Below are 25,330 nucleotides of genomic sequence, written 5' to 3'. Positions count from 1 at the left end.
ACTACTTCTTGGTTAAATCTGGATCTAGAGATGAGCCTGAGCTTGGTGCAAACCTACTTCACCCAAGCACACTCAGAACTATGACCCAACCAGTGGCAGCAGTACAGCTGCAGCATAGGAAATGCACCTTTCAACTGATTGCACAGGGGAGGTTTTGAGTGGGCTTGGGTGAACTGGGCTCATCACCATTAGGAACATATCTGGAATATGTGAATCTTACCTTGTATATGCAATAAGGGGTATTGGCACAACGCTTGTTAAACTGGAAAATCAGGTGCCAGATTATCTCTATATGTTAGGATTTGTTCCTGCCCCTTTCTCTTCAAAAAGATTTGAAACCTGACCTGATTTGGGTAGCTGACCCTGATGGGGGTAGCTGAGCTTTGGAATGCATTGGGTTAAGTAATCCAATCCTCAAGCATGTTAATAATTGGCAGCATAAAAAGGAAAATGCATGGACAAGAGCTGCGATTCTATTTCGGCTGTCAGACATGGATGTCCTCACTCTGTCTCTCTGCTCATTTATGCTCTTCTACGTCATCACCATCGTATGGAGAACACAGAAGACGCGGCTCCGGCTTCCTCCAGGACCGACCCCGCTGCCAATTATCGGCAATCTGCTTCAAGTGAGCTTTGCATTGTATAAATGTTATCTCAAGGTGAGTCAAATATCCTGGTAGACACTAATGATTGAATTTCAGTTCCAAAGGTTTGCTTATGCAGGATTCCTCTTGCACCAGAATTGGCCATTTCACTCATCCCTAGGTAAAATGTGATTGATTTATTGTATGCTCTTTTGTTGATAGGGATACAAGTTATTCCAATAGCTTCAAAAAGACTGTTGAGCGGACCTTGGTTGCCATAAATCCGGCACGAACATGTAGAAATGATTATCGGTTATGAATTAATTAAAGAATTAAACTTTATCATCCTTTGCCTTGGCAGCTAGTTATATTACCTGCAGTATTCACACTTTATGATTCTATGCAATTAAAGGATCAATCTTGCCAAAGAGTTTTCAGATATAGAAATGAGTAACCTGCAATTTCCTCTACAGTATATGGCTAAAAGCTTGTAAACCTCTAAACATCACACCAACTATATGGCCAAAAGTTTGCGGATGCTCCTGGAAGTGAGTTCAGGTGTTTCCAGTGAAGGGTACTGTTAATACTACAACATACAAAGACATTTTAGACTATTGTGCTCTTACAACCTTGTGTTGACAGTTTCTGAAGGTTCTTTTTTGTTCCAGTAGGACTGTTCCCCTAAGCACAAAGCCAGCTCTATAAAAGACGTTGTTTGACCAGTTTGATGTGGAAGAATATGAGTGGCCTGCACAGAGCTTTGAGCTCAACCTTATTAGACATGGATTGGATCAATGATTTGCATGCCAGGTCTTCTCATCCAGTATCAGTATCTAACCTCACAATTCTTCCTTTAGCTGAATGGGCTCAAATTCCCCCAGATACACTACAAAATCTTGTAGAAAAACTTGCCAGAAGAGTGGAAACTGTTATGGAGTTTCCATCCTTTGTTTTTTTTAGGAGCCCGTGGAACATGCATCGATAACAAGCCCCTGTGAACAAAAAAAGTTAACCGTGAAATCACAGCACACAAAAACGTGCACAAGGGTGCTTGGTCCTTCAATAAAGAAGGGACCCCTATTCCCGACCCCCCGGGGCACGAGGCTCCTGACAGGGGCTGAGACTGTATGGTCCACCAACCCAAGGCCGGTGGACCCCGATCCTTTGGGGACCTGCCGAAACAGGTCCCTCACAGTACGAGGTTAGGGGATCTCCTGAAGTGAAACCCACAGGGTGGGAGGAGACAGAGAACACTATATTAGGGCACAGAATCTCCTCCCCAGCATCGGGAAAAGGCCCCGAAGGAACCTGCACCCTAAGGATGGGAGTTTCCATCCTTTGTGGCTATATTAATGGCCATGGTTTTGGAATGGGATGTCCAACAAGCTTATGTAGGTGGGATGGTCAGCTGTCTACAGAAATTTGTTTACATATCTGTAAAAAATAAGTCAAGGCAATTGGACTTGCTGTATTTTTATTGAACACGTTTCACTGGTCATCCAACCAGCTTTCTCAATTCAGAATGACTTGTACAAAAATTCTCGGGGAATAAATATGGTGCATGTCGCTCCAATCCACATAATCCGTTAGTCGCAACCAGGTGTTGGTTGCATTTGCATAATTGGAGCTAGGAGGTGTTAATAATGATGCATAAACCATAATGTCTGGAGTTTGTTTCCTGTTGCATGTATGCAGTCTCTGACATCTACTGTAGTAGGACTGAAGTCTGAGACAGTTTTCTGCAGCATTAATGTTGTGCGCTTCATGTTGTGTGTGGCCCTTTGCTGATTTCAGGGAATACATTAGATGCCCAGTGCTTGTCCCACATTTATAGGCATTCACCATATTTATTCCCAGATAATTTTTGTACAAGTCAGACAGCTGGTTGGATGACCAGTGAAACGTATTCAATAAAAATACAGCAAGTCCAGTTGCCCTGACTTATTTTTTACAGATATTACCATGACCTGGATGAATGAGAAGCTTCAGACATTTGTTTACATAGTATATATCTTAACATCTTGATTAGCAAGGTCTGCCAGCCATAGTTACTTATTCCATCTTACAGTTTTTGGTGTACCTTTGCCATCAATGATATGAACTGCAGCACATAACCTTGTCCTTCACGATGCCACAGTTCCATTCAGCTGAAAAGTATCCTGTACTTTTGAGTATGGAGGAGCATGTGGGATGAGTCACATGGCAGTGCTGGCCAAATCACCAATAATTAGTTGCATATCCAGGGCATGACACATCTCCTAGGTGCCACTTGAAGGGGGGCACCACTCTGAGGGTCGGCAAAAGTTTGCCGACCCTCAGAGAAAGCAGACCGCCCAGCAGTTTTAACTGGCTGCAGCAGGGGTTGAATAATAACAGTGGGAGTCACTGCCACTGTCATTCAACCCTAGTTTCTGCGAGCTTGTTGCTAGGACTGCCTGACAACCTAGCAACCAACCACCAGCCGCCAGGGAGTTGAATGATTGCAGTGGGTTGAATGACCCAGCTGGTGGTTGGGTGCTAGGACCACCCTAGAAAAAAAAACGAATGACAGTCTCCGCCCTACCAAGCATTCAACTCTGCATATGTGCCTTCTGCCTGCCCCCCCTCAACTAGCCACCCATACCCACCAAGTACACTACTGCAAGGGACACATAAGGCGGAACACAGTCCCCCTTACATCAGAGTCCCTCAATACACCAGAATCCCCGGGACCTGGATAAAAAGTGTGTCTCTGGAGTACTCTAAATGGGTAACTCTGGATACAGAGTCCCCCCTTACATTAGTGTCTGATCTAAGGAGGTGCACTGCTGCAAGGGGAACTCTGGGGACTGATGTAAGGGGCGAGGGGCTCTCATGAGCGTTTGTTTTTCTCTCGTATTTTTAAGTTGATATCATGGTACGTTTATCTAAAATATGGGTGTCAGTTTTTGGAAAGGGGCACAATCTCAGTGCTTGTTATAGGCACTTTTATCTGTAGATACAACCCTGCCTATAAATGTAAGAAAGGCAATGGTTTAAATCAGTGGTCATCAAGATGCTAGACATTTAATGTATCCCCTGAAATCAGCAAAGGGCCACACATAACATGAAGTGCATTTAATGCTGCAGAAAACTGTCTCAGACTGCTGGCATTCATGGAAAAGGAAACAATCTGAGTCTCCAACCATTATGGTGCATGCATCATTGTACAAACCCCTATGAACAAAAATCACATCACACAAAGTGCACAAGGGTCCTCCACCAAAGATATATGGCCTCAATATCCCTGAACCCACAGGGCACAAGGCTCCTGACATAGGCAAAGCACTAGTCCTCCGAACCATAGGGGCTGGCTGAAGCCAGTCCACCAAGTACTTGGTAGGGGTTCTCCTGAACAGAGACCCCCTCGGTGGGGAGAGGAAAAAGACCCATTAAGGCCACAGATCCTTCCCCAGACAACAGAGGCAGCCCTAAATAAAAACCTGCACCTTTTGTTATCTGTGCAGTGAAAAAGTGCTCCTGCTTAAGTGCTATAAAATAAATAAATAGGGCCATGCACATAGACATGGCAGGCCTTCTGGTTGGAACAAAAAATTGCTCCAGGCTAGTCAAAAGGCCTGCCTAGGAAGAACGTGCAAGAAAAAGCATTAGGTGCTAGTGCTTCACAGTGTAGCCTAAGCTCGCAGCATTTCTTTGGAAACCCCAGGACGCCACTCCCAAGGGAACACATTCACCAGGAGCTCCTTTCATTCCAGACCCCTGGCCAGATAAGGGTAGATATTCTACAGGAGACAGTCAGACTGTATAAATATGATGGTTAGAGACTGTTCTATATATGTTCTTTTAATACTAGGGGCATTACAGGTGTAGCTGGGGCGACTTACGTCACTCAATGACGTACCCAAGGAGAGTGTCACTGAGTCTCTGAGACGTGACTGCAGAGGTCAGCGCCGCTGCGGCCGGCGGCCGGGGACTAGTCTTTCAGATGCCGCCCGCCCACACACTGAGTCTGGTCTCGATTGGGCAACTTTTCCGCCCTGTTCCCTGGCGCCGTAAGGCAAGTGCCCATCTTGCCTTGCGCTAGCGCCGGCCCTGGCGCTTACCCCCGAATATGAAGTAAGGCTCTCCTACCTGTTTTGCCAGCCACCAGCCCCTTTTTCTCAGCTCCAGCAACACCGACACTCCGGAACAGAACAGGCTCGAGTCGTAGGGTCTTTTTAGCATTTATTGCACAGTATCAACTAGGAGAGCAGGTTTGGGATTGCAGGATACCCGAGTACCAATTCAGAGGACTCTGTATTGTCCCTCAGCAACGGCTTGAAACAGTAGCACAACGGTCCTGTAAGAGCGACCAGTATTATGTAGTAGGACAGAGCACAGCTTGGAATAGTCCAGGACCTTGAGAGAGAACTGTCACAGGACTTTTAGTGTACCAGCTGGCTTCTCTTCATAAAATACCCGAGAATAGGGTGAGGGATCTCTTACAGGGTTCAAGACAGTAACCCTCACCAGCTCCTCTGGGACACTCCTCAATAAGCAGATTCCACCTCCAGCCCAGCTTCCTTTCCAGTAGCATCTAAGATCTCTAGGCCCCCAGCATGTGCCACATGCTGAGGCTCAGACCAGGCATCCAGTAGTATCTTAGGCCTCTAGGCCCCCAGCATCTGCCACATGCTGAGGCCTAGGCCAAGCATCTGTAGCACACAGACCTCCTCCCAGGGAGGGCCCCAGGGGAGACAGAAAGAGTTCTGGGCAGTGTCCCCAAACATTTATCACCTTTCTCCAGCCATACCTCAGAGTCAGCCTGCTCAGGGATTGGTCAGAGTAAGAAGCATAATCACAGTCTGAGTATGGATCCTCCCTCACTGTATGCTGAGTCCCCAGCCCAGCAACAGGGGGAAGCAATCAATCCACCAGACACTTGGAATCCTGCAGAACTCAGAGAAAAATCAGCATCCAGACTGATTACAGTCCAGATATAGAACTAAATTTAGTAGAGACATAGCAGAGGGCGCTACACAGGCAAAATTCCTCAGCAAAATCCATTATAAAAGGCCATAAAACCCCCTAAAAAGTAATAAAGTAAGGGTATTCATACTTTGATAAGGCAGGAGCATATTGATAGCTAGTTAGTCTTTACTGCATTGCACAGTACTGTGATCAACAAACAGATTGCCAATTAGAGGAGAGAGCACAGAGATGACCTTAGTAAGCTCCTTCACTATTCAGTCAGTCACAATCTAAAAAATGGGCTGAAAATCTCGGCTTATACTCGAGTATATACGGTAAGCTGTATTGGTTTCAAAAAGAAAATTGGCCAGTATCTGGATATGGGGCCTGGCAGGGGTGAGTGGATTAGAAAACTGGCTGAATAGAATTACATTTTTTGAGCAGCTAAGGCAATTTACAGATACCAGTTTCATCAGTGCATTTACCCATTTGCCTAAACCTTTACTCTAATGTTGAGGATCACTGTTCGAAGCTTCTTCTTTCTACAGTGCAATCAGTGCACAACTATCCGGGGAGGACCCAAAGGGACCTTTTTTTAAAGGCTAACAAATTATTTTTTTGATGTTACAGACTTAGGTTTAGCCATTTCATTTGGAGGAGATAGTTCCTCTAGATAGAGACTAGTTTTGCGAATTATGCAATGGAGAGTTAATGCAAATTAGACATTTAGTCATGTACTGTTCTGTATGTGTGTTTTCTTTCAGCTGTCTAAGCAGTATGGACCCATCTTCACTGTGTGGTTGGGTTCCAAACCAGTGGTAGCGCTATGTGGATATACGGTTATTAAAGAGGCCCTGATCAATTATTCTCATCAATTCAGTGCTCGTGGATTCCTACCAATTTCAGAAAGAATGGCAGAAGGTTATGGTAAGAAGTCGGTTTTTAAGGGTCCAGACAGGGGCAAAGCACACTCGGTCTACCTGATCAAAGCCAGACTGACACCATTTTTCAGGGAACCTGCTGAAGCCAGTTCACCCCGGAACTAGGATGAGACAACCTCAAACGTGAGCTGGAACACCCAAAACTCTTGTTATTTACAGCAGATAGATCTTATTGAAGGAGAATCTAAGACCAATATTGCCAGAGGTTCACACAGCCAACAAGGCTCCAGCAATAACTAAAATATCACTTTCAGGTGCACTGAGTCTTTAGGGTTTACCTGTTTAAAGTGAAAGAATAGTATTGCATGGTCAAGCAGTACTTCTCACCATTAAAAATGACTAAAAATATACCTTGAAAATTCTAGGTTTCCTTTTTCGTCAGTCCCTCAGCCAGCTCTCTGCTAACCAAACCCCAGCCAGTGTAAGCAAATGTTTCAGACTGTCACCATCTACCTTCTCCATCCTATGAACAAGGGAGGATCTGCAGAAGTGACTTCAGCTTCTCTACTGAGATTCCTGAGAGACAACAGTGTTGTAGAAGGAGCAATAGCAAATAGATTAACATCTTGTTCTATATTTAGGTATAATCACCACCAATGGCGAACGCTGGCAGCAGGTTAGACGATTTGCAGTGAGCACGCTGAGGAATTTTGGAATGGGGAAGCGATCGATGGAGGAGCGAGTGCAGGAAGAATCCCGTCACCTCATAAAGGCGATAGAGAATATTGGAGGTAAGATCAGAAGTGCCTGCTATGAAGAAGTCATTGACATATGTCAGGATGTAAGACTCCCCGTCAATCTTGGTAGGGGTGTAAGTGTATCACTGGATATAAAAGAAGGAAATCTTTTCAGGATTATCTGCTCGAATGGGATATCTTTGAGGTTACTTGACCTGTGGAAAAATTGATCACCTGGGAGTTTTCAGAGATGTATGTTATGTAGCTACAAGCAAGCACCTCCAGAAATAGAGTCAGAAGAGCTTCTGTTAATGATCAAGCTATGCTTTTTTGATAGCAACTTTAAAAAATCCAATGTGTCTGGAGGGTTTTACAATCTAGCTGCCTCAAAACCCTTCAAAATACATAGGTTTTTAACCATCAACAAAGCTATGGCTTGATCAAGAACACGTGCTCCACAGATAAGATACACCATATGAATGTCCACGTCTCTTTCACAGAAATGAACATGGTACATGTGGCTGTGACAGTATTCGCCATCTGTCATGTACATAAACAACTGAGAATGGACAGTGTAACACTTCCTGTCGGTGACCATGTCACCAGAACTGAAATAAAGAGCAACTCGCCTCAATGGGGCCTTAGACAAGACCCAAAGGAGCTAGACCTGAGCGAGTTCTTCATTACCAAAAACTAAAATGAAAATGGTTGAAGTTGCACTTTAATTTTCTGGAGGGCTTCCCATGTGTAGCTGCTTTGGCTTCAAGGCTCACAGACATGGAACTTGCAGGCTGCCAAGAAAGCCTTAACTTCTGGGCCTCCATGTTTGTTCCAGGTGATTACGTAATAAAACTAGGGATGTCTTAACTAACTAGATAGGCAGGGCCAGCAGTGTAGTGCGCGGCCGCCGGATACCTTACACCGGCGCCCGCAACTTCCCCACAAGGTCACCACTGCCGCCCCGAGGCCGGGCCTCGGTGGCCTTGTGGGAAATCCGGGCCTGAGGGCCAGCAGTCAATCACGCAGTAATGTCGGGATCCGTCGCGGCTGCGGTGGTCTCAGTTTACAGCGAGCTGTAGCTCGCGGTATACGTGGCTTTGGGTGACGGGCGGATGCTAGTTTGTGTCCTCCCGTGACCCTTAGGAGAACTATGGGGAAAAACACTTACCCCATAGTTCGCCTTTAAATATACTAAATCAGACGAAATGTATCCTCTTGTACTGGTCTATTAAAATTATCCAGACATTATCTGCTTTTCTCTCTATACCTGAATTAAGCCAAACAATGACTGGTGTCACCAAGACAGGTTCTTACCCTTCCTCTCCTGTCATGAGGTTGGACCATAGGTTCTGGGAGATTCCCATAGTCTGCTTTCCACACTCTGATTAGTTAGGTTATTAAAACGGCAGTTACAAAAGGAAACATGGTAACCATAATAGTTCACAACACGAAGGGATGTGTCCCTTTTATTGGACAGCATGGTGTAGGCATCCCTTTCACACTGTAAACATGCATTGATGCCAAAATATCCAGGTCATAGGTGATTGTCAGGAAGATACTTTAAGCTCCCATATTGTATTAATGTTTATTCCTAACATCCCTAGGTAAAGTGCACAACCCTCACACGGTTCTTGGACGTGCAGTAAACAATGTGATAAACTTAGTGGTGTTCGGTCGGCGTTGGGACTATGACGACAAGACCATGTTGAAATATATCTCCATCATCAATAATCTGTTCAATTTTCTCAGAAGGCCTCTAGGAGTGGTAAGTGCTTTTAACATAATTTTAATATCATTTACATGAAGTAAACCTGTCATGAGATAAATATGGGTCAAAAAAATGTAAGTTGCTAGAAAATGCTAGAGCTGGATCATCCAAGTCAACCTAGTCAGGAGCAGTAGATGTTCTGGGGTCTCCCCTCATCTACGAAATTCATGCTCATGCAGCAAACCATTAGGATAGCTTGTGCAACTGCCCAACACAAGGTAGAATGCATTCATAGACAGTTAGCGTCTGATGGGGCGGGATTTTCCAGTACAGACAATGTAACTGTAAAAGGAACTTTGTTCTCACTGCAAAATTGTTAAAACTCTTAAACATAGTTTTTATTTTGAAAGCAACATAAAAAATTGGTTTGCATCAATACAAACAGCATTGGTACGTACAATTGATAAAAAGTCCATCTGCCATACAATACAGGTAATGTTCCAATGACCTAGTTGTTTGTAGGAGAGTTGGAAGATGGTAGTTGCTCCAGGTGCCTCAACACGTTTTGCCGCATAGCAGCTTCCTCAGGAGGACCTCAAACCTAAAATGCTGTAACTCTATTGATCATCAGAGGCAGAGAATGGACAAAGTGCAGTCCTCTCAGCGGTTGGGCGGTCTGGTTTTGCCTTTTCTGCTCCCCTCCACTATTTTTGGGCGGCAGCTTTCTGGGCTTGAGGTCCTCCTGAGGAAGCCGCTAAGCTTATGTGTTCAAAATAAAACATGTTTTTTAGTTTAACACTTTTGCAGTGAGTACCAAGCTCCTTGAAAGTCATTCCCTCTCCCAGGTTTTTGGTTACCTGGGGGTGGTAAATGATAATTTTATCTGTGTAAAAACTCAAGTCTTTTGGGGTATGGAAAAAGTGTCTCACCTTTACTAACTGCCAATACTGTAGATTTATTTAAAGCTACTACCTTGTCTAGGGCACTGCTTTTCACCCATCTATCCATGGCTGATTCATGCTCAATCAGTTGAAATTTGATCTGTGGCTGGAACATTAACAGCCAAACAGTGAATGCATTCCATCATATAGCCCAAGCTGCTTGGCTGTCATTCTAAACTTCTGGAGTTAGTCATTTCAACATCCTTGTTGGGAAAGAGTATGCAAATCAGGAAGGTTAAGGTAAAGTCATAAGTCCTTCTCTGTATGCTTGTTCTAAAGCAGTGCATTGAAGCCAGTGGGTCAGGACGACAGCCAATAATCTATGATTTTCTCAATGAGAGATCCCTTACCATTACACCAGATCCCCGTACCAGACCAACCAGTAGCAGGTTGCAGCTTCCTATATCTTCTGACCACACATGTCCTCAGTGGCCAGAGGGAGGTTCTGGAGGAGGAGAGAGCATGGTTTAGATTACCTTCTCTTTTCTCCAGGGCTGTATGGTTTCTCTGGTCAGTGGCTGACAGGCTTGATGTTGTGGTCACTACTCCCATCAGCCAACCAGTGGGTGAGCTGGAGGGAACTCACAAAGGCCTAGACACCCAGTAATCATACCGATTAGCCAGGAGTCTCCAAGTCAAATCTGGAGAGTTCCCAGTTATAACACACCAGCAGATGACAGCGATAATCTCTTCAGAATGTAATAGGAATGCACAGATGATGAGGATCTAATTTATTCTGTATTTAGAAATAGTTTTTAATTAATTGAAATTATTTGGTTCCCCCTTCCCAAGAAACTTCAGCCAAACATACCAGACGTAGTAGCCCCATAGCTGGAGGGCAAGCCAGAGTCTAGTACAACCTTGTCTACCCTTCAGGATGAGGGGGGTTTGTTTCTAGAGGTGTGGGCAAGAACAGGCATAAGATCTGCCATGCTATTACCAGCTTGCACACCTGTTACTTTTGCAGGGTTGACTGCACACAAGCTGTTTTTGCTGGGGTGGGGATTTGCTGCCATGTTGGATGTATGGAGTTGGGATTTCCTTGGGCGCTGCACGTCTGACATTGCACCATCAGGCATTTCTGGCATTACTCACCTTAAGAGTAACTATACAAAACTGATACACTTACATATATCTTTGCTTTTTGTCCTACTTCCTACTCAGGCATATGTTGCCTTTGACAGTCTAATGAAGCATCTTCCGGGTCCCCATCAGAAGGTGTTTGCAGATTGCGAGCATGTGAAATCTTTCATCAGGGAGGAAATTGAATCACACCGGAGATCCCTGGATCCAGAGTCCCCCCGAGACTTCATAGACTGCTTCCTCATCCAGGCTGACAAGGTAACAGGACATATACAAGAGGCTGTACCACCAAGTACCAGAAACTCCTCTAAGGCTCAAGGCCCATTTAAATTTGTGCTTTGTAGTAACATGCACAAAGTGCAAATTACCGCCATCAGGCCTGCCAAGAGGTCACTACCATTACCTCAATTTCCTGACCAGTAGTCTTGTTATCCCAGTATCAGGTGAGGTGACAGGTGGAAATCTCACAGCCAGGAAAAAAAGACACAGGGACCCAGTAAGAGATGGTGCAAAAAGGCCATTAGGAATAAAAACAGGTAGTATATACAGGAAACAAAAGAGTTACTCACAGTAAGGTACAAACCAGGGTCTGTAACCAGAAAGCTGAATATCGCAGTACCAGGGGAAAAGCAGATCAACATTTAAATCCAGGCTGGGTCAGCCAGAAAACAAAAGGCAGCAGTACCAATGGATAGTCCAGGAGCAGATGAAGGACAATCTGAAGTTACGCAACCAGTAATCCAAAAATCAGCAAATACACACGCCCAAAAAGCCAAACCTATGCACAGGACCAGGAAGCAACTATGTATAAAGGGTTGATTAGGTAACTGCCCACAGCTGAACAGCAGGGAAACCAGAGACCCAGCCAGTGCAGGTGATAGGAAACAAGAAATCCTACACTGAGCTAGAGCCAAAGCCTCCGGTGGCTCTAGAGGAAGGTCAATGACCCAGAGATTTAAAGTCCCAGGATCAATTCCAGGCATGGTTGTGACATCCCCATTGCATGGTAACCCAACACCTGTGGTTAAGAATGGTACCCTAGCACACAATCCCATTAAGGTGTACTTCATGACCTTTCATACCGAAAAGGCTGCAGTAATGCATTGCAATTACACACATATGTTCCACCACTCATGATGCAACTGGCATAAAGATGCATTGAAGCCTCTGAGACTGATGTTGATTTTATATTCAGGACAGTCATATATAAACTGTGGGCATCCCTCGTCAAATGATACATTCTGTTGATTTTCCAAGTTCATCTGTCAGCCTTCTTTACCGCCAGGCCCCACCTCCTCCTCGGTCGCCGGCAGGCCCCACAGTCAACGTGCCTGGCCTCTTTCTCCTCCTCCTCCTTCGCTGCCAGCCTCCTCCACCACAGCTGCTGGCTGTCACTGACTCAGCAGTGGCTGTGAGGAGGAACGCTCCCCTGCACCGATCACTGACAGGTTGTCAGTGATCTGGACAGCGGCACATTCCTCCTCACAGCCGCCAGTGACAGCCAGCAGCCTGCAATGCCATAGCATTTTTCAGCTTCCCAGCCCACAAGAAAGGAATATCCAGTCAGGTTCTACTGCAGCGACTTAATAATTACTCCAAATAATGGTCAGTCAACAGAAGAATGAGTAGATGTTCTTTCCAATAAATGGCACAATATTCAGGGGTGGCATATCATCTTGAGTAATATAACTGGTACATAATGGTTGCCCATGAGGAACAAAACTATCTTCCTGACTTGCCTTTCTCCCAAGACACAAGGGAGCTATGACAGGCAGATTGCCTGGAACCCAAAGCAGTGGGACCTGGCCTAAAAGGGCCTAACACCCCCAAACAACTTTTTTGACTTAAACGTCCATAATATATATTTAATATTATAAGAATTAAAATGAAATAAATATAATAGTGGGCATTATATTAAGTACAGACAGAGCAGATATAATACAAATTGTAAATAAAATATGATGCATATTATAAATGGTTGATAAAACCTTCCACAGGCAGAAGATCACTTTGCCCGATAGGCAGTGCAAGGTGCTGGAAAGCAGAGAGTGTTCTTGCACTCGGCACACCACTGCCACTAGGCATTAAACTGTGGGCCAACAGGTGGACAGACCTGGTTTAGAGTTAGGCCAGCCATAGGCATGAAACAACTGTTAGAAGATTCAACTATTTCAAGAAATGTCCGTGGCCTAAACAGGTGCACTTATAGTATTGAGTAGGGATGCACCCATACCAATACTACTAGTAGTAATGCTCTTGATGCCTATCTCGATACCGGAACTTCCGGTATCAGGAAGCCGAGCTAGAGTCATTACACACTGCCCAGCTTCCTGAAGCTGACTCCATGCTCCCTCATCACCACGGAGTATGGAGCTGGCTTCCCGGCCAATCAGGAAGCCGGGAGGCGGGTAATCACTTGCCCCCCCCCTTCCTGATTTGCCGGGAAGCCATCTCTATGCTCTCTCGTCACTGGGTGACGAGGAAGCATAGAGCCGGCTTCCCGACCAATCAAGAAGCCGGGCGCTGTGTAATGACTTGCCACCCAGCTTCCTGATTGGTCGGGAAACTGGCCAATCAGGAAGCCAGGCGGCTAGTCATTACCCGCCCCCCGGCTTCCTGAATGGTCAGAAAGCCGTTTCCATGTTTCCTTTTCACCTGGTGACAAGGGAGCATGGAGACAGCTTCCTGGATAATTGGGATGCCGGGCGGGAGTCATTACACGCCACCCGGCTTCCTTAATGGGACTTCCGATTTCGTTTTTCTGTGTTGGTGAGTACCGAAAAAAAACATATTGGTAATCTTACCCGATACCGAAAAAACTGTATCGGTGCATCCCTGTTGGAATTCGAATTTTAGAACATCCAAAAAGTTTGCATTCGAACTCTAACTCAATGCAAGTCAATGGGAGTAGAACTTTCAAAAACAATTGTCCCCTTCAAGAGGGCTTATATGCAAATTATTGGCCATAAACGGTGTATGGCAGTGGTCTCAAAGTACCGGCCCCCGGGCCAATTGCGGCACGCGAGCCGGTACTATGTGGCCCGCAGCCAGCTGACAAGTCAGGTACGCGGTCACGGACAGCGTACCTGACTTGCAAGAGCAGCTACACAGTCTGTATCTCTGTCGGATACAGACTGCAGAGCTGCTCCTGTCACCGGTGGTACTCAGATCCTTTCAGCTGGAGCTCAGTTCTGAGCTACGGCCGAAAGAAAGGAGGTATTAGTCAGGTCTGCTAGAGCACCAGGGATCGATCGTGCCTCCTCCCTGCAAAAAGGTAGGCAGGAGAGGGGCTCTGTATTTTATTTTATGTGTGTGAAGGGGGTTGTATTATTATATATGTGGGGGGAGGTGTGTATTTTTGTTATGTGTATGGGGGTAGTGTTTTTTTTTATGTGTATGGGAGAGGGGGTGTATTATTTTATATGTGGGGGTGTATTGTTTAATGTGTATGGGGTTGGGGGTAATTATTTTATATATGGAGGAGTCTATTTTCTTTATGTGTATGGGAGGAGGTTGTATTATTTTATATGTGAGGGAGTGTTTTTTATGTGTGAATGGGGGGTGTTTTTTTTTTTATGTGAATTATTTTATATGTACAGGGGTAGTATTTGTTTATGTGTATAGGGGGGCCCTATTAGGCTCCATTCACACCTGTAAGTTTAGGTGCAATTAGGGATTCCTGCGCCAGGAACTTGCGTTTTTTCTGCAGCAGGAATGCCTAATCTGGCGTTTACAAGCGGCAGCTGTCACCCATTCAAGTTAATGATCAGGTGACAGCTGCTGCATGTAAACACCTGTACTCCGCATGTAATGGTATGTGATGTGATTATGTTTGGTTAGGAATCAATCAGGAATCAATCACTCTCCGTGGACGCATCGATTCTGCATCCAGGGAGAGTGTTTTCTAACCACATGTAATCATATCACATACCATTACATGCAGAGTGCAGGTGTTTACATGCAGCAGCTGTCACCCGATCATTAACTTGAATGAGTGACAGCTGCCGCTTGTAAACGCCAGATTATGGATTCCTGCTGCAGGAAAATGCAAGTTCCTGACGCAGGAATCCCTTATTACACCTAAACTTACAGGTGTGAATAGGGCCTTATTATAACGAAAAACCAATACCGGGGCCTCCGGCTGCAAGACGGGCCAGCTGTAACGATTAATGGAACACAACAGAGGCAACTCCCACCGGTCAAAAAGACCATCGATCTGGGAAAAAAAGGACAAAAAACTTAATTTTAAAAATGTATTAGTACGACACACAACTGGAATTGTACTTACAAAAAGGTTGGTGGCTAAAAGCATGTAAAAGTTGATGAAACTTGAAATCTTTAGCAGCGGGAGTCTGAAGGGATGTATCACATCAGCGTCCTCTGCCCCTGTGAATTCAAAAGGACCTTTGTTTTGTTCTTTGTTTCCCAGGGCCTTATTGTGTGTGTATTGGTGTCCGTAGTATCATACCGGCTATAGTTAACTTTAGATGCCACCCCCCCTTGTGAATGAGTAAGGGGTACTTGTACCCCTACTCATCCACTAAAAGGGTAAATAAAATTGTAAATAAAAAACAGACTTTTGAAAAAATCTTTTATTTGGAAAAGTCTTTTATTTAAAAAAAATAAAAAAATTGATCCACCAATATGTAATAAAACGTCAATCACGACATCCGACATCCGACGTTGTACACGACGACTCGAAAAAATAAAACAATAAAAAAATAGAAATAATAAAAATAAAAAAACCCGACGACTGCTGTCTCGTTCACAGAACGAACACCCGCCGAATAATGGCATTTTGACAGATGGCGGTAACATATAAACATTTGGGGGAATTCACATAGTGGGGTCCCAACTCATAGTGCTACTTGATCACCCCCAGGGCGCCATTCCCGGGAGGTATTCATACTGAAAACCAGATTGACTTGATGAACCTGATTCTGGACTAAGATGTCCCCACTCTTCTTGCTGGATATTTAATTTATCTTATACTATGGATAATGCTGCAGGAAAAATGGGGACAGCAAAAAAAAAAAAACACAACATCAACATGGTTGAGTACAGGTCCAGAAAGTCCACTCCATTTCTCCATAACATAGAGAATAAAGAAGCTGGAACAATGTAAATGATAACGGTTAGCTAAGGCACAGAAAGTTATCAGCTAAACAGGTGTTTTTTGGACTTCTCGCTTCTCTGCCTTTTGCCTATGGTCAAATATCTGTTCTTATCAGTGTTCAGGAGGGGAAATGTGCCACTGCTCTGGCCTCATGGTAGGTATGGCTGGCTGCAGAGTACCCTGCCTGAGATAATGGGGGTCCCAAAGGGTTCTGGTCATGGGAAGAAAACGTAATGAAGCATCCACTCATGTAAGAGTGGGGGTCAGGAGTACTTCCCTGGTGTCTGGTATCTGGTGGGGCCCAGTGCCTTCTGATTTGAATGGGTCTGCCTAGTCTGGTCATTGGCTGGGAAAGCAGGGAGCCCGTGGTGTCAAGCGTCCTCCTGACGTGGCGACCCTGGGGGTGTATGAGTAGCATTTTGGGTTTGGGACCCCACTGTGTGAATTGCACGTTGACCACAACACCACTAGCTTTTTTTCTGCACATCGCCTCCTGAGCTAGGCCTTTTGGCTAACGCAAGGGGACATTTTTATACCAAGCTGCAAGGCCTAGCCTTTGTCCTTCACATTGGCACCCATGTATTTTTTCTTCACTTGTGTGCAGGTTTCACTTTTATGTGTGTTTTTTTTTAACTCCACAGGATGAAGGGTGCAGGTCCTCAGACCTGATCTGAAATCTAGGGGGAGGATATGTGGTTCCTTCAGGTTCCTTCCTCCCCATCAGGTTCCTTCCTCCCCTAAATTGGGGGTCTCTCTAAGGGCGAGCCCCTAACCTAGTACTCAGTGGTCAACTTCGGCTGACCATGAGGAATGGGTCCGCCTGGTTTCATCCAGGTGTACACGAGTGCCTTGCCCCTGTCAGGAGCCTTGCGCACCTGGAGGGGTCAGAGAAGCGCCCTGTCTCTTCAGGGGATGGACTATTAGACACACCCTTTGTGCACTTTTTTTGTTCACTATAATGTTTAGTTTTTGCACACGCATCGCGGGCTTAAAAAAAAAGGAAAACTTTATTTGGACTTATTGAACAGATATAACAAAACGCTATCAATGATATACTAAGCATACCGAAAGAGAATCATCTACTGGATATTAGGTGACTTTATACGAATAGAATAGGATGGGAGGAACCTTAAATCACTTGGTCAGCATTTCTGCAAAAAATTTTTAATCTATGTGCTAGATATAGGTACAGAATGTTCTAGTAAACAATTAACTTTGAAGCAATTTGACCTCATTTTATCACCCCTTGGAAATGTACTGTATATGTGACCGACAGAGTGGGAAGCTATAGTGCGTTTTCAGTGAGAAGATGGACATTTCTGTAACATGTAATACAATGTATTCTCTGATTCTGCTTTAACGCCGTTATATGCTTGCTGCTCCATATTTTCATGTTATATTCTATAGAAAAAAAAAATTGCAAATACTTTTTCTGTATACATGAGGGGTAGGAATCTCTCCTATGCACAGAGACATTTTTTTTTTTTTTTCATACACTTTTTACATTTTGGCCTGCCAATTACTTATAGTCACATAGTATTTCCGGTTGAATAAAGACACGCCCCAAATTATATTTTCCGATAGCAGAGGACCTATTAGGATGAATTGATGGTAATTGGAATTTGCATGATATTTTCGTTAATGTTTTTCCAATGTAACGGTCAGCCCAGAGTACAAAGTGAGGCTCTCCAATGACTGTGGCAATCGAATGACTGTAGACTGGGCTGCTTTGGTGTATGCAGGGCCTCTGATAGGGGCATATAGTCATTCCTCCCCTTGCTGGGTCTGGCCTGGGTCCCTATAAAGACAGCAGGGGAGCCCAGAAGGGGCTGCCCACACAGATCCCCCCAATAAAAAATACCTGCAATGCCAGCCAGAGTCGTAGCTAGCTCTTTTTGCACCCGAGGCGAGGACACAAAAATGTGCCCCCCTCCCACAACAGGCATGTGACGTCATGCTCCCCACTTCCAGGATGTGTTTTTTTCATTTTTTTTAATTATTTATTATTATTATTTTTTTTTTTACTGTTGGGGGGCTTTGGGGAAATATCAGGGGTCTAAACAGCCTCTGATATTTACCTTTTAAAAAAGAAATTGTGGACACAGAGTCCTCAATCTATTTTTCTGCAGCATCTGTTCTAAATGAACAGAAAGTACTCACTCACTACATAGGCTTCCCGGTGTCTTGTATCTGTTGGGGCCCAGTACCTTCTGATTTGAATGGGTCTACCTAGTCTGGTCATTGGCTGGGAAGGCAGGGAGCCCGTGGTGTCAAGCGTCCTCCTGACGTGGCGACCCTGGCGGTGCCTGAGTAGCATTTTGGGTTTGGGACCCCACTGTGTGAATGGCACGTTGGCCACAACACCACTAGCTTTTTTCTGCACATCGCCTCCTGAGCTAGGCCTTTTGGCTAAGGCCAGGGGAAATCTTTATACCGAGCTGCAAGGCCTAGCCTTTGTCTCGCACATTGGCACCCATGTATTTTTTCTTCACTTGTCCGTGCACGTTTTACTTTTTATGTGTGTTTTTTTTAACTACACAGGATGAAGGGTGCAGGTCTTCAGACCTGATCTGAAATCTAGGGGGAGGATGTGTGGCCATCAGGTTCCTTCCTCCCCTAAATTGGGGGTCTCTCTTCGGGAGAGCCCCCAACCAGTGGTGTATTTACATTTGGGGCTGCCCTAGGCAAGACAAAACTCAGGCGCCCCCCACACACACTAAATTTACCCCACCCGGCTGTGGTCTCAGATGGGGTCTGTGGTGGGCTCTACAGGATCTGTGGTGGGCTCTAAAGGGTCTCAGGCTGCTAAGCCCACCTGAGACCCTTCAGAGCCCACCATAGACCCCGCAGAGCCCGCCACAGATCCTGCAAAGCCCACCTGAGACCCGGCTGAGCCCTTCACAGATCCTGCACAGCCCTCCTGAGAACCTGCAGTCTCAGGGGTCTGTGCAGGATCTGTGGTGGGTTCTGCCCACCATAGACCTCGCAAAGCTCACCACAGATCCTGCAAACCCAGCAAAGCCCCCTGCAGATCCTGCAGAGACCCTGCAGGATCTCAGGGGGGCTCTGCAGGATCTGTGGGGCTGCAGAGCCCCGTATGAATCCTGCAAATCCCCCCCTGAGACCCGTCAAAGCCCCCCAAAGATCCTGCAAAGCCCCCTTACAGATCCTGCAGCATCTCAGGGGGGTTGTGCACGATCTGTGGTGGGCTTTGCAGGCAGCAGAGCCCCCTATGGATCCTGCAAAGCCCTCCACAGATCCTGCAGAGACCCCGCAGTCTGCAGCATCTCAGGGGGGTTGTGCAGGATCTGTGGTGGGCTTTGCAGGTTGCAGAGCCCCCTTTGGATCCTGCAAAGCCCCCCACAGACCCCCTGACACCCTGCAGTCTGCATGATCTCAGGGGGGTTGTGCTGCATCTGTGGTGGGCTTTGCAGATTGCTGAGCCCCCTACCGATCCTGCAGAGACCACCAAAGGGTATTGCACAGCCCACCTGAGACTCTTTGGTGGGCTGTGCAGAATCTATGCTGGGCTCTGCCAGCACAGTCCTCTTACCTTGCACGGCCTGACCTCTTTGGAACACGGCCTCCTCATCCTTGGCGCCCGACACGGCCTCCTTGTCATCTTCGCCACCCGACTGGAGCTCCGTCTTCGCCCCCCGCCTCTTCCGTATCAGGGGCCACTCAACAATTTTTTTCTCTCTTAGGGGCCACTTGCCAAATTTCAAACTATAAAATAAAATATAACTATATCCGGTTTGGTACTATTGTCGATTGGTAGGGTCTGCTACAGACCTTCCCAATCGATCCTGCGCAATCCTTTCGGATAGCGTTCACTGAAAAAGCGCTGGCCAAAAGGATCCGAGTGCCGGCGCAGACTCAGCTACACGGTCTGCATTCGACAGAGATGCAGACCTTGTAGCTGCTCCCGCAAGTCAGGTACGCGGTCAAGGACTTGTGAGCTGGCTGCGGGCCACAAAGTACCGGCTCGCAGGCCGCAATTGGTCTGCGGGCCGATACATTTGCCGCCCCGCCGGAATCTCTCGCCCAAGGCACACGCCTTGCTTGCCTCACGGCAGATACGCCCCTGCCCCAACCTAGGACTCAATGGTCAACTGCGGCTGACTATGAGGAATGGGTCCGCATGGTTTCATCCAGGTTTACATGAACCTTGCCCCTGTCAGAAGCCTTGCGCACCTGGAGGTGTCAGGGAAGGGCCTTGTCTCTTTGGGAGATGTACCATTTGAACACACCCTTTGTGCACTTTTTTGTGTGTGTTTCACATGCACTTTTTTTTGTTCACCATCATGTTTTGTTTTTGCACACACATCGCGGGCTTCAAAAAGAAGAAAAACTTTATTTGGACTTATTGAACAGATGTAACAAAACGCTATCAATGGTATTTTAAGCATACCAAAAGAGAATCATCTGCTGGAGGTGAATTATCTACTGCAGGCACACAGATTTTAGGTGACTTTATATGAATAGGATAGGATTGGAGGAACGTTAAATCGCTTGGCCAGCATTTCTGCAAAAAATGTTTATCTATGTGCTAGATATAGGTACAGAATGTTCTAGTAAACAATTAACTTCAAAGCAATTTGACCTCATTTTATCACCCCTTGGAAATCTACTGTATATGTGACCGACAGAGAAGTAAGCTATAGTGCATTTTCAGTGAGAAGATGGACATTTCTGTAACATGTAATATAATGTATTCTCTGATTCTGCTTTAACACCATTATATGCTTGCTGCTCCATATTTTCATGTTATATTCTATAGAAAAAAAAATTCAGTCATTGCAAATACTTTTTTTGTATACATGAGGGGTAGGAATCTCTCCTAGGCATAGAGATTTTTTTTTTTTCATACACTTTTTACATTTTGGCCTGCCAATTACTTATAGTCACATAGTATTTCAGGTTGAATAAAGACACCCCCCAAATTATATTTTCCCGAAAGCAGAGGACCTATAGGAGGAATTGATGGTAATTGGAATTTGCATGATATTTTCGTTAATGTTTTTCCAATGTAACGGTCAGCCCAGAGTACAAAGTGAGGCTCTCCAATGACTGTGGCAATCGAATGACTGTAGACTGGGCTGCTTTGGTGTATGCAGGGCCTCTGATAGGGGCATATAGTCATTCCTCCCCTTGCTGGGTCTGGCCTGGATCCCTATAAAGACAGCAGGGGAGCCTCTCAGAGCGGCGCGCGCGAGTGGGAAATTGCTGATATTTAAAAACAGGCAGCGATGCCTGTCCCCTCTCCTCTGAAAGAATGCGAAAGTGTTGTACAGTATATTACATCACTTCCGCATTCTTGTGTCACTCTCTAGCTTCAGAAGCTGGAAAGAAGCTGATGGAGCTGATCTGTGCTTCATCAGCTTCTTTTGGGGGGTCCTAGGTGACATTAGGGGTCTTGGAGACCCCTGATGTCTCCATAAAGAGGACCTGTCACATATTTTGCTATCACATAGGGGAGTTTAATTAAAAAAAAGGAAAAATATAAAATTAATTTCAGTACAGCGTTGCATGACGGAATAAACGTCAGTCAAAGTACCGCAGCGCTGAACACTGAAAAATGGCCTGGCCTGGTCTTGAAGTGGTTAAAAAAGAAATTGTGGACACAGAGTCCTCAATCTATTTTTCTGCAGCATCTGTTCTAAATGAACGGAAAGTACTCACTCACTACAGAGGCTACCCGGTGTCTGGTATCTGTTGGGGCCCAGTACCTTCTGATTTGAAAGGTCTACCTAGTCGGTCATGGGCTGGGAAGGCTGGGAGTCCGTGGTGTCAAGCGTCCTCCTGAATGATGCTCTGGGAGTGCCCGAGTAGCATTTTGGGTTTGGGACCCCACTGTGTGAATGGCACGTTGACCACAACACGCCTAGCTTTTTTTTCTGCACATCGCTTTTGGGTTAGGCCTTCTGGCTAAGACCGGAGGAATTTTTTATACTGAGCTGCAAGGCCTTTGTCTCGCACATTGGCATCTATTTATTTTTTCTTCACTTGTCCGTGCACGTTTCACTTTTTTTTTTTTTTATCAGTTTTTATTGATTTTACTTTGTTTCCAAGTAACAGAAGAGTAGAAAGAAAAAATTACATTTCAACATAAAACAAGCCGCTAACAATAGGCACAACATAGTGGATAATATCCACTATGAAATCAGCACAAAAATATCACAAGCATAGTATGCACTACCAACACCTCTCAGTACTACCAAAATGACATATGATAGGTGACAACGGCATTCTTTAAAAAAAAAGAAAGAAAACAGAGCCTAGGTGAGGGGAAGGAGTAGACATACATATTTCTATGCAGACATAGCGTTACCAGGATATGTTAACCACTTCTACCACAGGGAATGAAACTCATTCATATTACCTCTCTGTTGAAAAGTAATGCGGTTATATTCAACCATTTTATCAAGTTCCTGAATCCATAAATGGAAAGGAGGGGGAGAGGTAGAGATCCATCTACGAACTACAAGTCTAGATGCTGTAAATAAAGGGCGTTTAAGAGCCAAGATTAAGTGACAATTTAAATCTGGAACTTCAACGACACCGAGGATACAGACCAAGCTGTAGTTAAAGGAGAACTATGGGGTTAGGGCTTTTCTCCATAGTTCTCCTGAGGGTGGTGGGAGAACGCAAACTAGCGTTCTCCCGTGACCCAAAGCTCTGTATACCGCGAGCTACAGCTCGCGGTATACAGAGACGCCGCAGCTGAAATGGATTGTGACAATTCTGTCTGGATCCACCCAGCTGCGTGATTAACAGCTGGCTCTGTTAATCATGCAGTGAGCGAACGGGGGGGATTAATCCCTGCAGAGTGCCGTGAGTGACAGTCACGGCTCTCTGCAGGGATAGACCGAGAAGTGAGCGAGCGACGTTATGTGTTCGCTCACTTCCCGATCTACTGGGCTGACCTGTGACCATTTAATTGTCACAGGTCGGCTCAGATTATGAGGCTGAATGAAAATCCCTCGCCTCATAATTCTCCTTTAAGTAAGGAGGTGTCAAACACAAAATTAAGAATGTTCAAGACCTCGTCCCGGTACCGTACCAGCTTAGGGCATCTCCAGAGAAGATGAATTAAGGAGCCTCCTTGGAAACCATATTTTGGACAACTAGAGTCAGCCCTAATTCCAATACGAAAAATAAATTCATGGAGTACGATATATCCTATGGATTATAAACAGTTGTGTCAATCTGTGGGTAGGAGATAATGAGACTTGAGTAACCCCCTGAAAGATGTCTTCCCAAATGTCATCTGAGATGGGACCTAAATCACCCTCCCATCCATCCCTGCACCGTAAGGGGAGTAAATCATTCGATTTAGGTAGTAATGTGCATACAAAAAGGAGATAATCCCTTTTGGTATTCATGGCATAAAACAAAGCATCAAATACCGGAGAGAAAATTTAGGAGGACATAGCCAAAATTGGGAATGTAAAGCATGTCTGATCTGGAGGAACTAGAAATAACACCTATGAGAAAGGCCAAATGTGGAGGACAAGTGCTCAAAGATACATAACTTGCCATCATGATATACTTGAGAAACCGCAACTTTTCCTTCACCTGACCAATCAACTGTATCTTGAAGTGGAAGAAGTTCTGGTAAGCAACCATTTTTCCATAATGGTGTATACTGTATTGAGTGAGATTGGTTACGCCCAATGCGTGTTTAGCCGCATCCCAGAGCTGTCCCATTAATTTTAAAGTAGGGAGTGAAGAATGCGTTTTAGTATATATATCACTATCAAACACGTTTCACTTTTTATGTGTGTTTTTTTTTTACTCCACAGGATGAAGGGTCTTCAGACCTGATCTGAAATCTAGGGGGAGGATGTGTTGCCCTCAGGTTCCTTCATCCCCTAAATTGGGGGTCTCTCTTCGGGAGAGCCCCCAACCTAGTACTTCGACTTCGGCTGACCATGAGGAATGGGTCCGCCTGGTTTAATCCAGGTGTACATGGGTGCCTTGCCCCTGTCAGGAACCTTGCGCACCTGGAAGTGTCAGGGAAGGGCCCTGTCTCTCCCGGGAGATGGACCATTAGACACACCCTTTGTGCACTTTTTTGTGTTTGTTTCACATGCACTTTTTTTTAGTTCACTATGATGTTCAGTTTTGCACACGCATCGCGGGCTTAAAAAAAAAAGAAAAACTTTATTTAGACTTATTGAACACATATAACAATGCTGTGTTTGTGGTAAGATGCTGGGAAAAAAGATCATTCTGAATGAGTTTGTGGCATATAGACAATTGGCTGACTACAAAGCTAGTCGACTGAGAGGTGACGATGAATATCTGGATGGATCCAGGCAGTGGATATCTGAGAGACCACTAATGTCCTTTTTAAATAATACATCCAAAAATTCAAATACCGTAGAATAGAACATCAATACAGAGAGATGGAATGACGCTTAATAGACAGACCAGTGTAGGCTTTTTCAGGAACTGGTCCGAATTAATCCTGATCAGCTTTCTCAGATGTCAGTCATCAAAGCCGGTAATTCCAAATGATGATCTGTGATGTGAAGCATGTGTGTCTATTAATAAAAAAAACGGAAGCTGTTTACAACATATTGCACAGTGTAGTGTTGTAATGTGTACAACAATTTCTCACTGCCAATTCAGAAATATTTGTGTTTTTCCATTCGTCTTCAAATGATATTGTCCCATTGGTAATGTTAGTCTTTGTGTAGATGTCATTACAGCAGAAATATAGGTTATATGTTTTGTTATTAAAAGCCTCAGCGGTGCCGAAGAAGCCCACGCAGTTTATTTTAGTTTCGTTATATAAAATTCCTGCAATACAAGCATTGACGAATGAGACACAAGCTCCAGTCATCAGAGCACGCACCACAACCTTGGCTAGATCACTTTTCCGTTGGGGTGCCATGGAAGATAATCCTCCCAGCATGATGCCAATGGAGCTGATATTGGCAAATCCACATAGGGCAAAGGTAGTGATGACCTCCGCTCTCTCAGTTATCCACTGCCTGGATCCATCCAGATATTCATCGTCACCTCTCAGTCGACTAGCTTTGTAGTCAGCCAATTGTCTATATGCCACAAACTCATTCAGAATGATCTTTTTTCCCAGCATCTTACCAACTGGGCCAGCCTCATCCCACTGTACTCCCATCATGAAGGCCACAGGCATGAATATGTAGGACAGAATCAGCTCCTTTGCAGCCATTGGTTGCTAGGACCACTGTACAGTAGTATATCAATGATATACTAAGCATATCAAAAGAGAATCATCTACTGGAGGTGAATTATCTACTGCAAGCACACAGATTTTAGGTGACTTTATATGAATAGGATAGGAGGCAGTGGCGGATCCAG

The 25,330-nt window shown here is 45.1% G+C and overlaps 1 protein-coding gene across 1 annotated transcript in view; it reads left to right on the top strand.

The window, feature by feature from the left end:
* The first annotated feature begins 486 nt into the window (after positions 1-486).
* Positions 487-25,330, top strand: part of LOC108798638 (cytochrome P450 2G1-like) — a 36,352-nt gene continuing 11,508 nt past the window's right edge. The window contains exons 1-5 of the mRNA XM_018570402.1: positions 487-659; positions 6,278-6,440; positions 7,036-7,185; positions 8,736-8,896; positions 10,945-11,155. Coding sequence (XP_018425904.1) covers positions 492-659; positions 6,278-6,440; positions 7,036-7,185; positions 8,736-8,896; positions 10,945-11,155 — 853 coding nt within the window. The 5' untranslated portion in view covers positions 487-491. The remainder of the gene's footprint in view (positions 660-6,277; positions 6,441-7,035; positions 7,186-8,735; positions 8,897-10,944; positions 11,156-25,330) is intronic.

Source organism: Nanorana parkeri, unplaced genomic scaffold (genome assembly GCF_000935625.1).
Source record: "Nanorana parkeri isolate BGI_ZX_2015 unplaced genomic scaffold, ASM93562v1 scaffold1529, whole genome shotgun sequence".
NCBI classification, from domain to species: domain Eukaryota; kingdom Metazoa; phylum Chordata; class Amphibia; order Anura; family Dicroglossidae; genus Nanorana; species Nanorana parkeri.
This window is presented reverse-complemented; position numbering and strand designations above follow the sequence as displayed.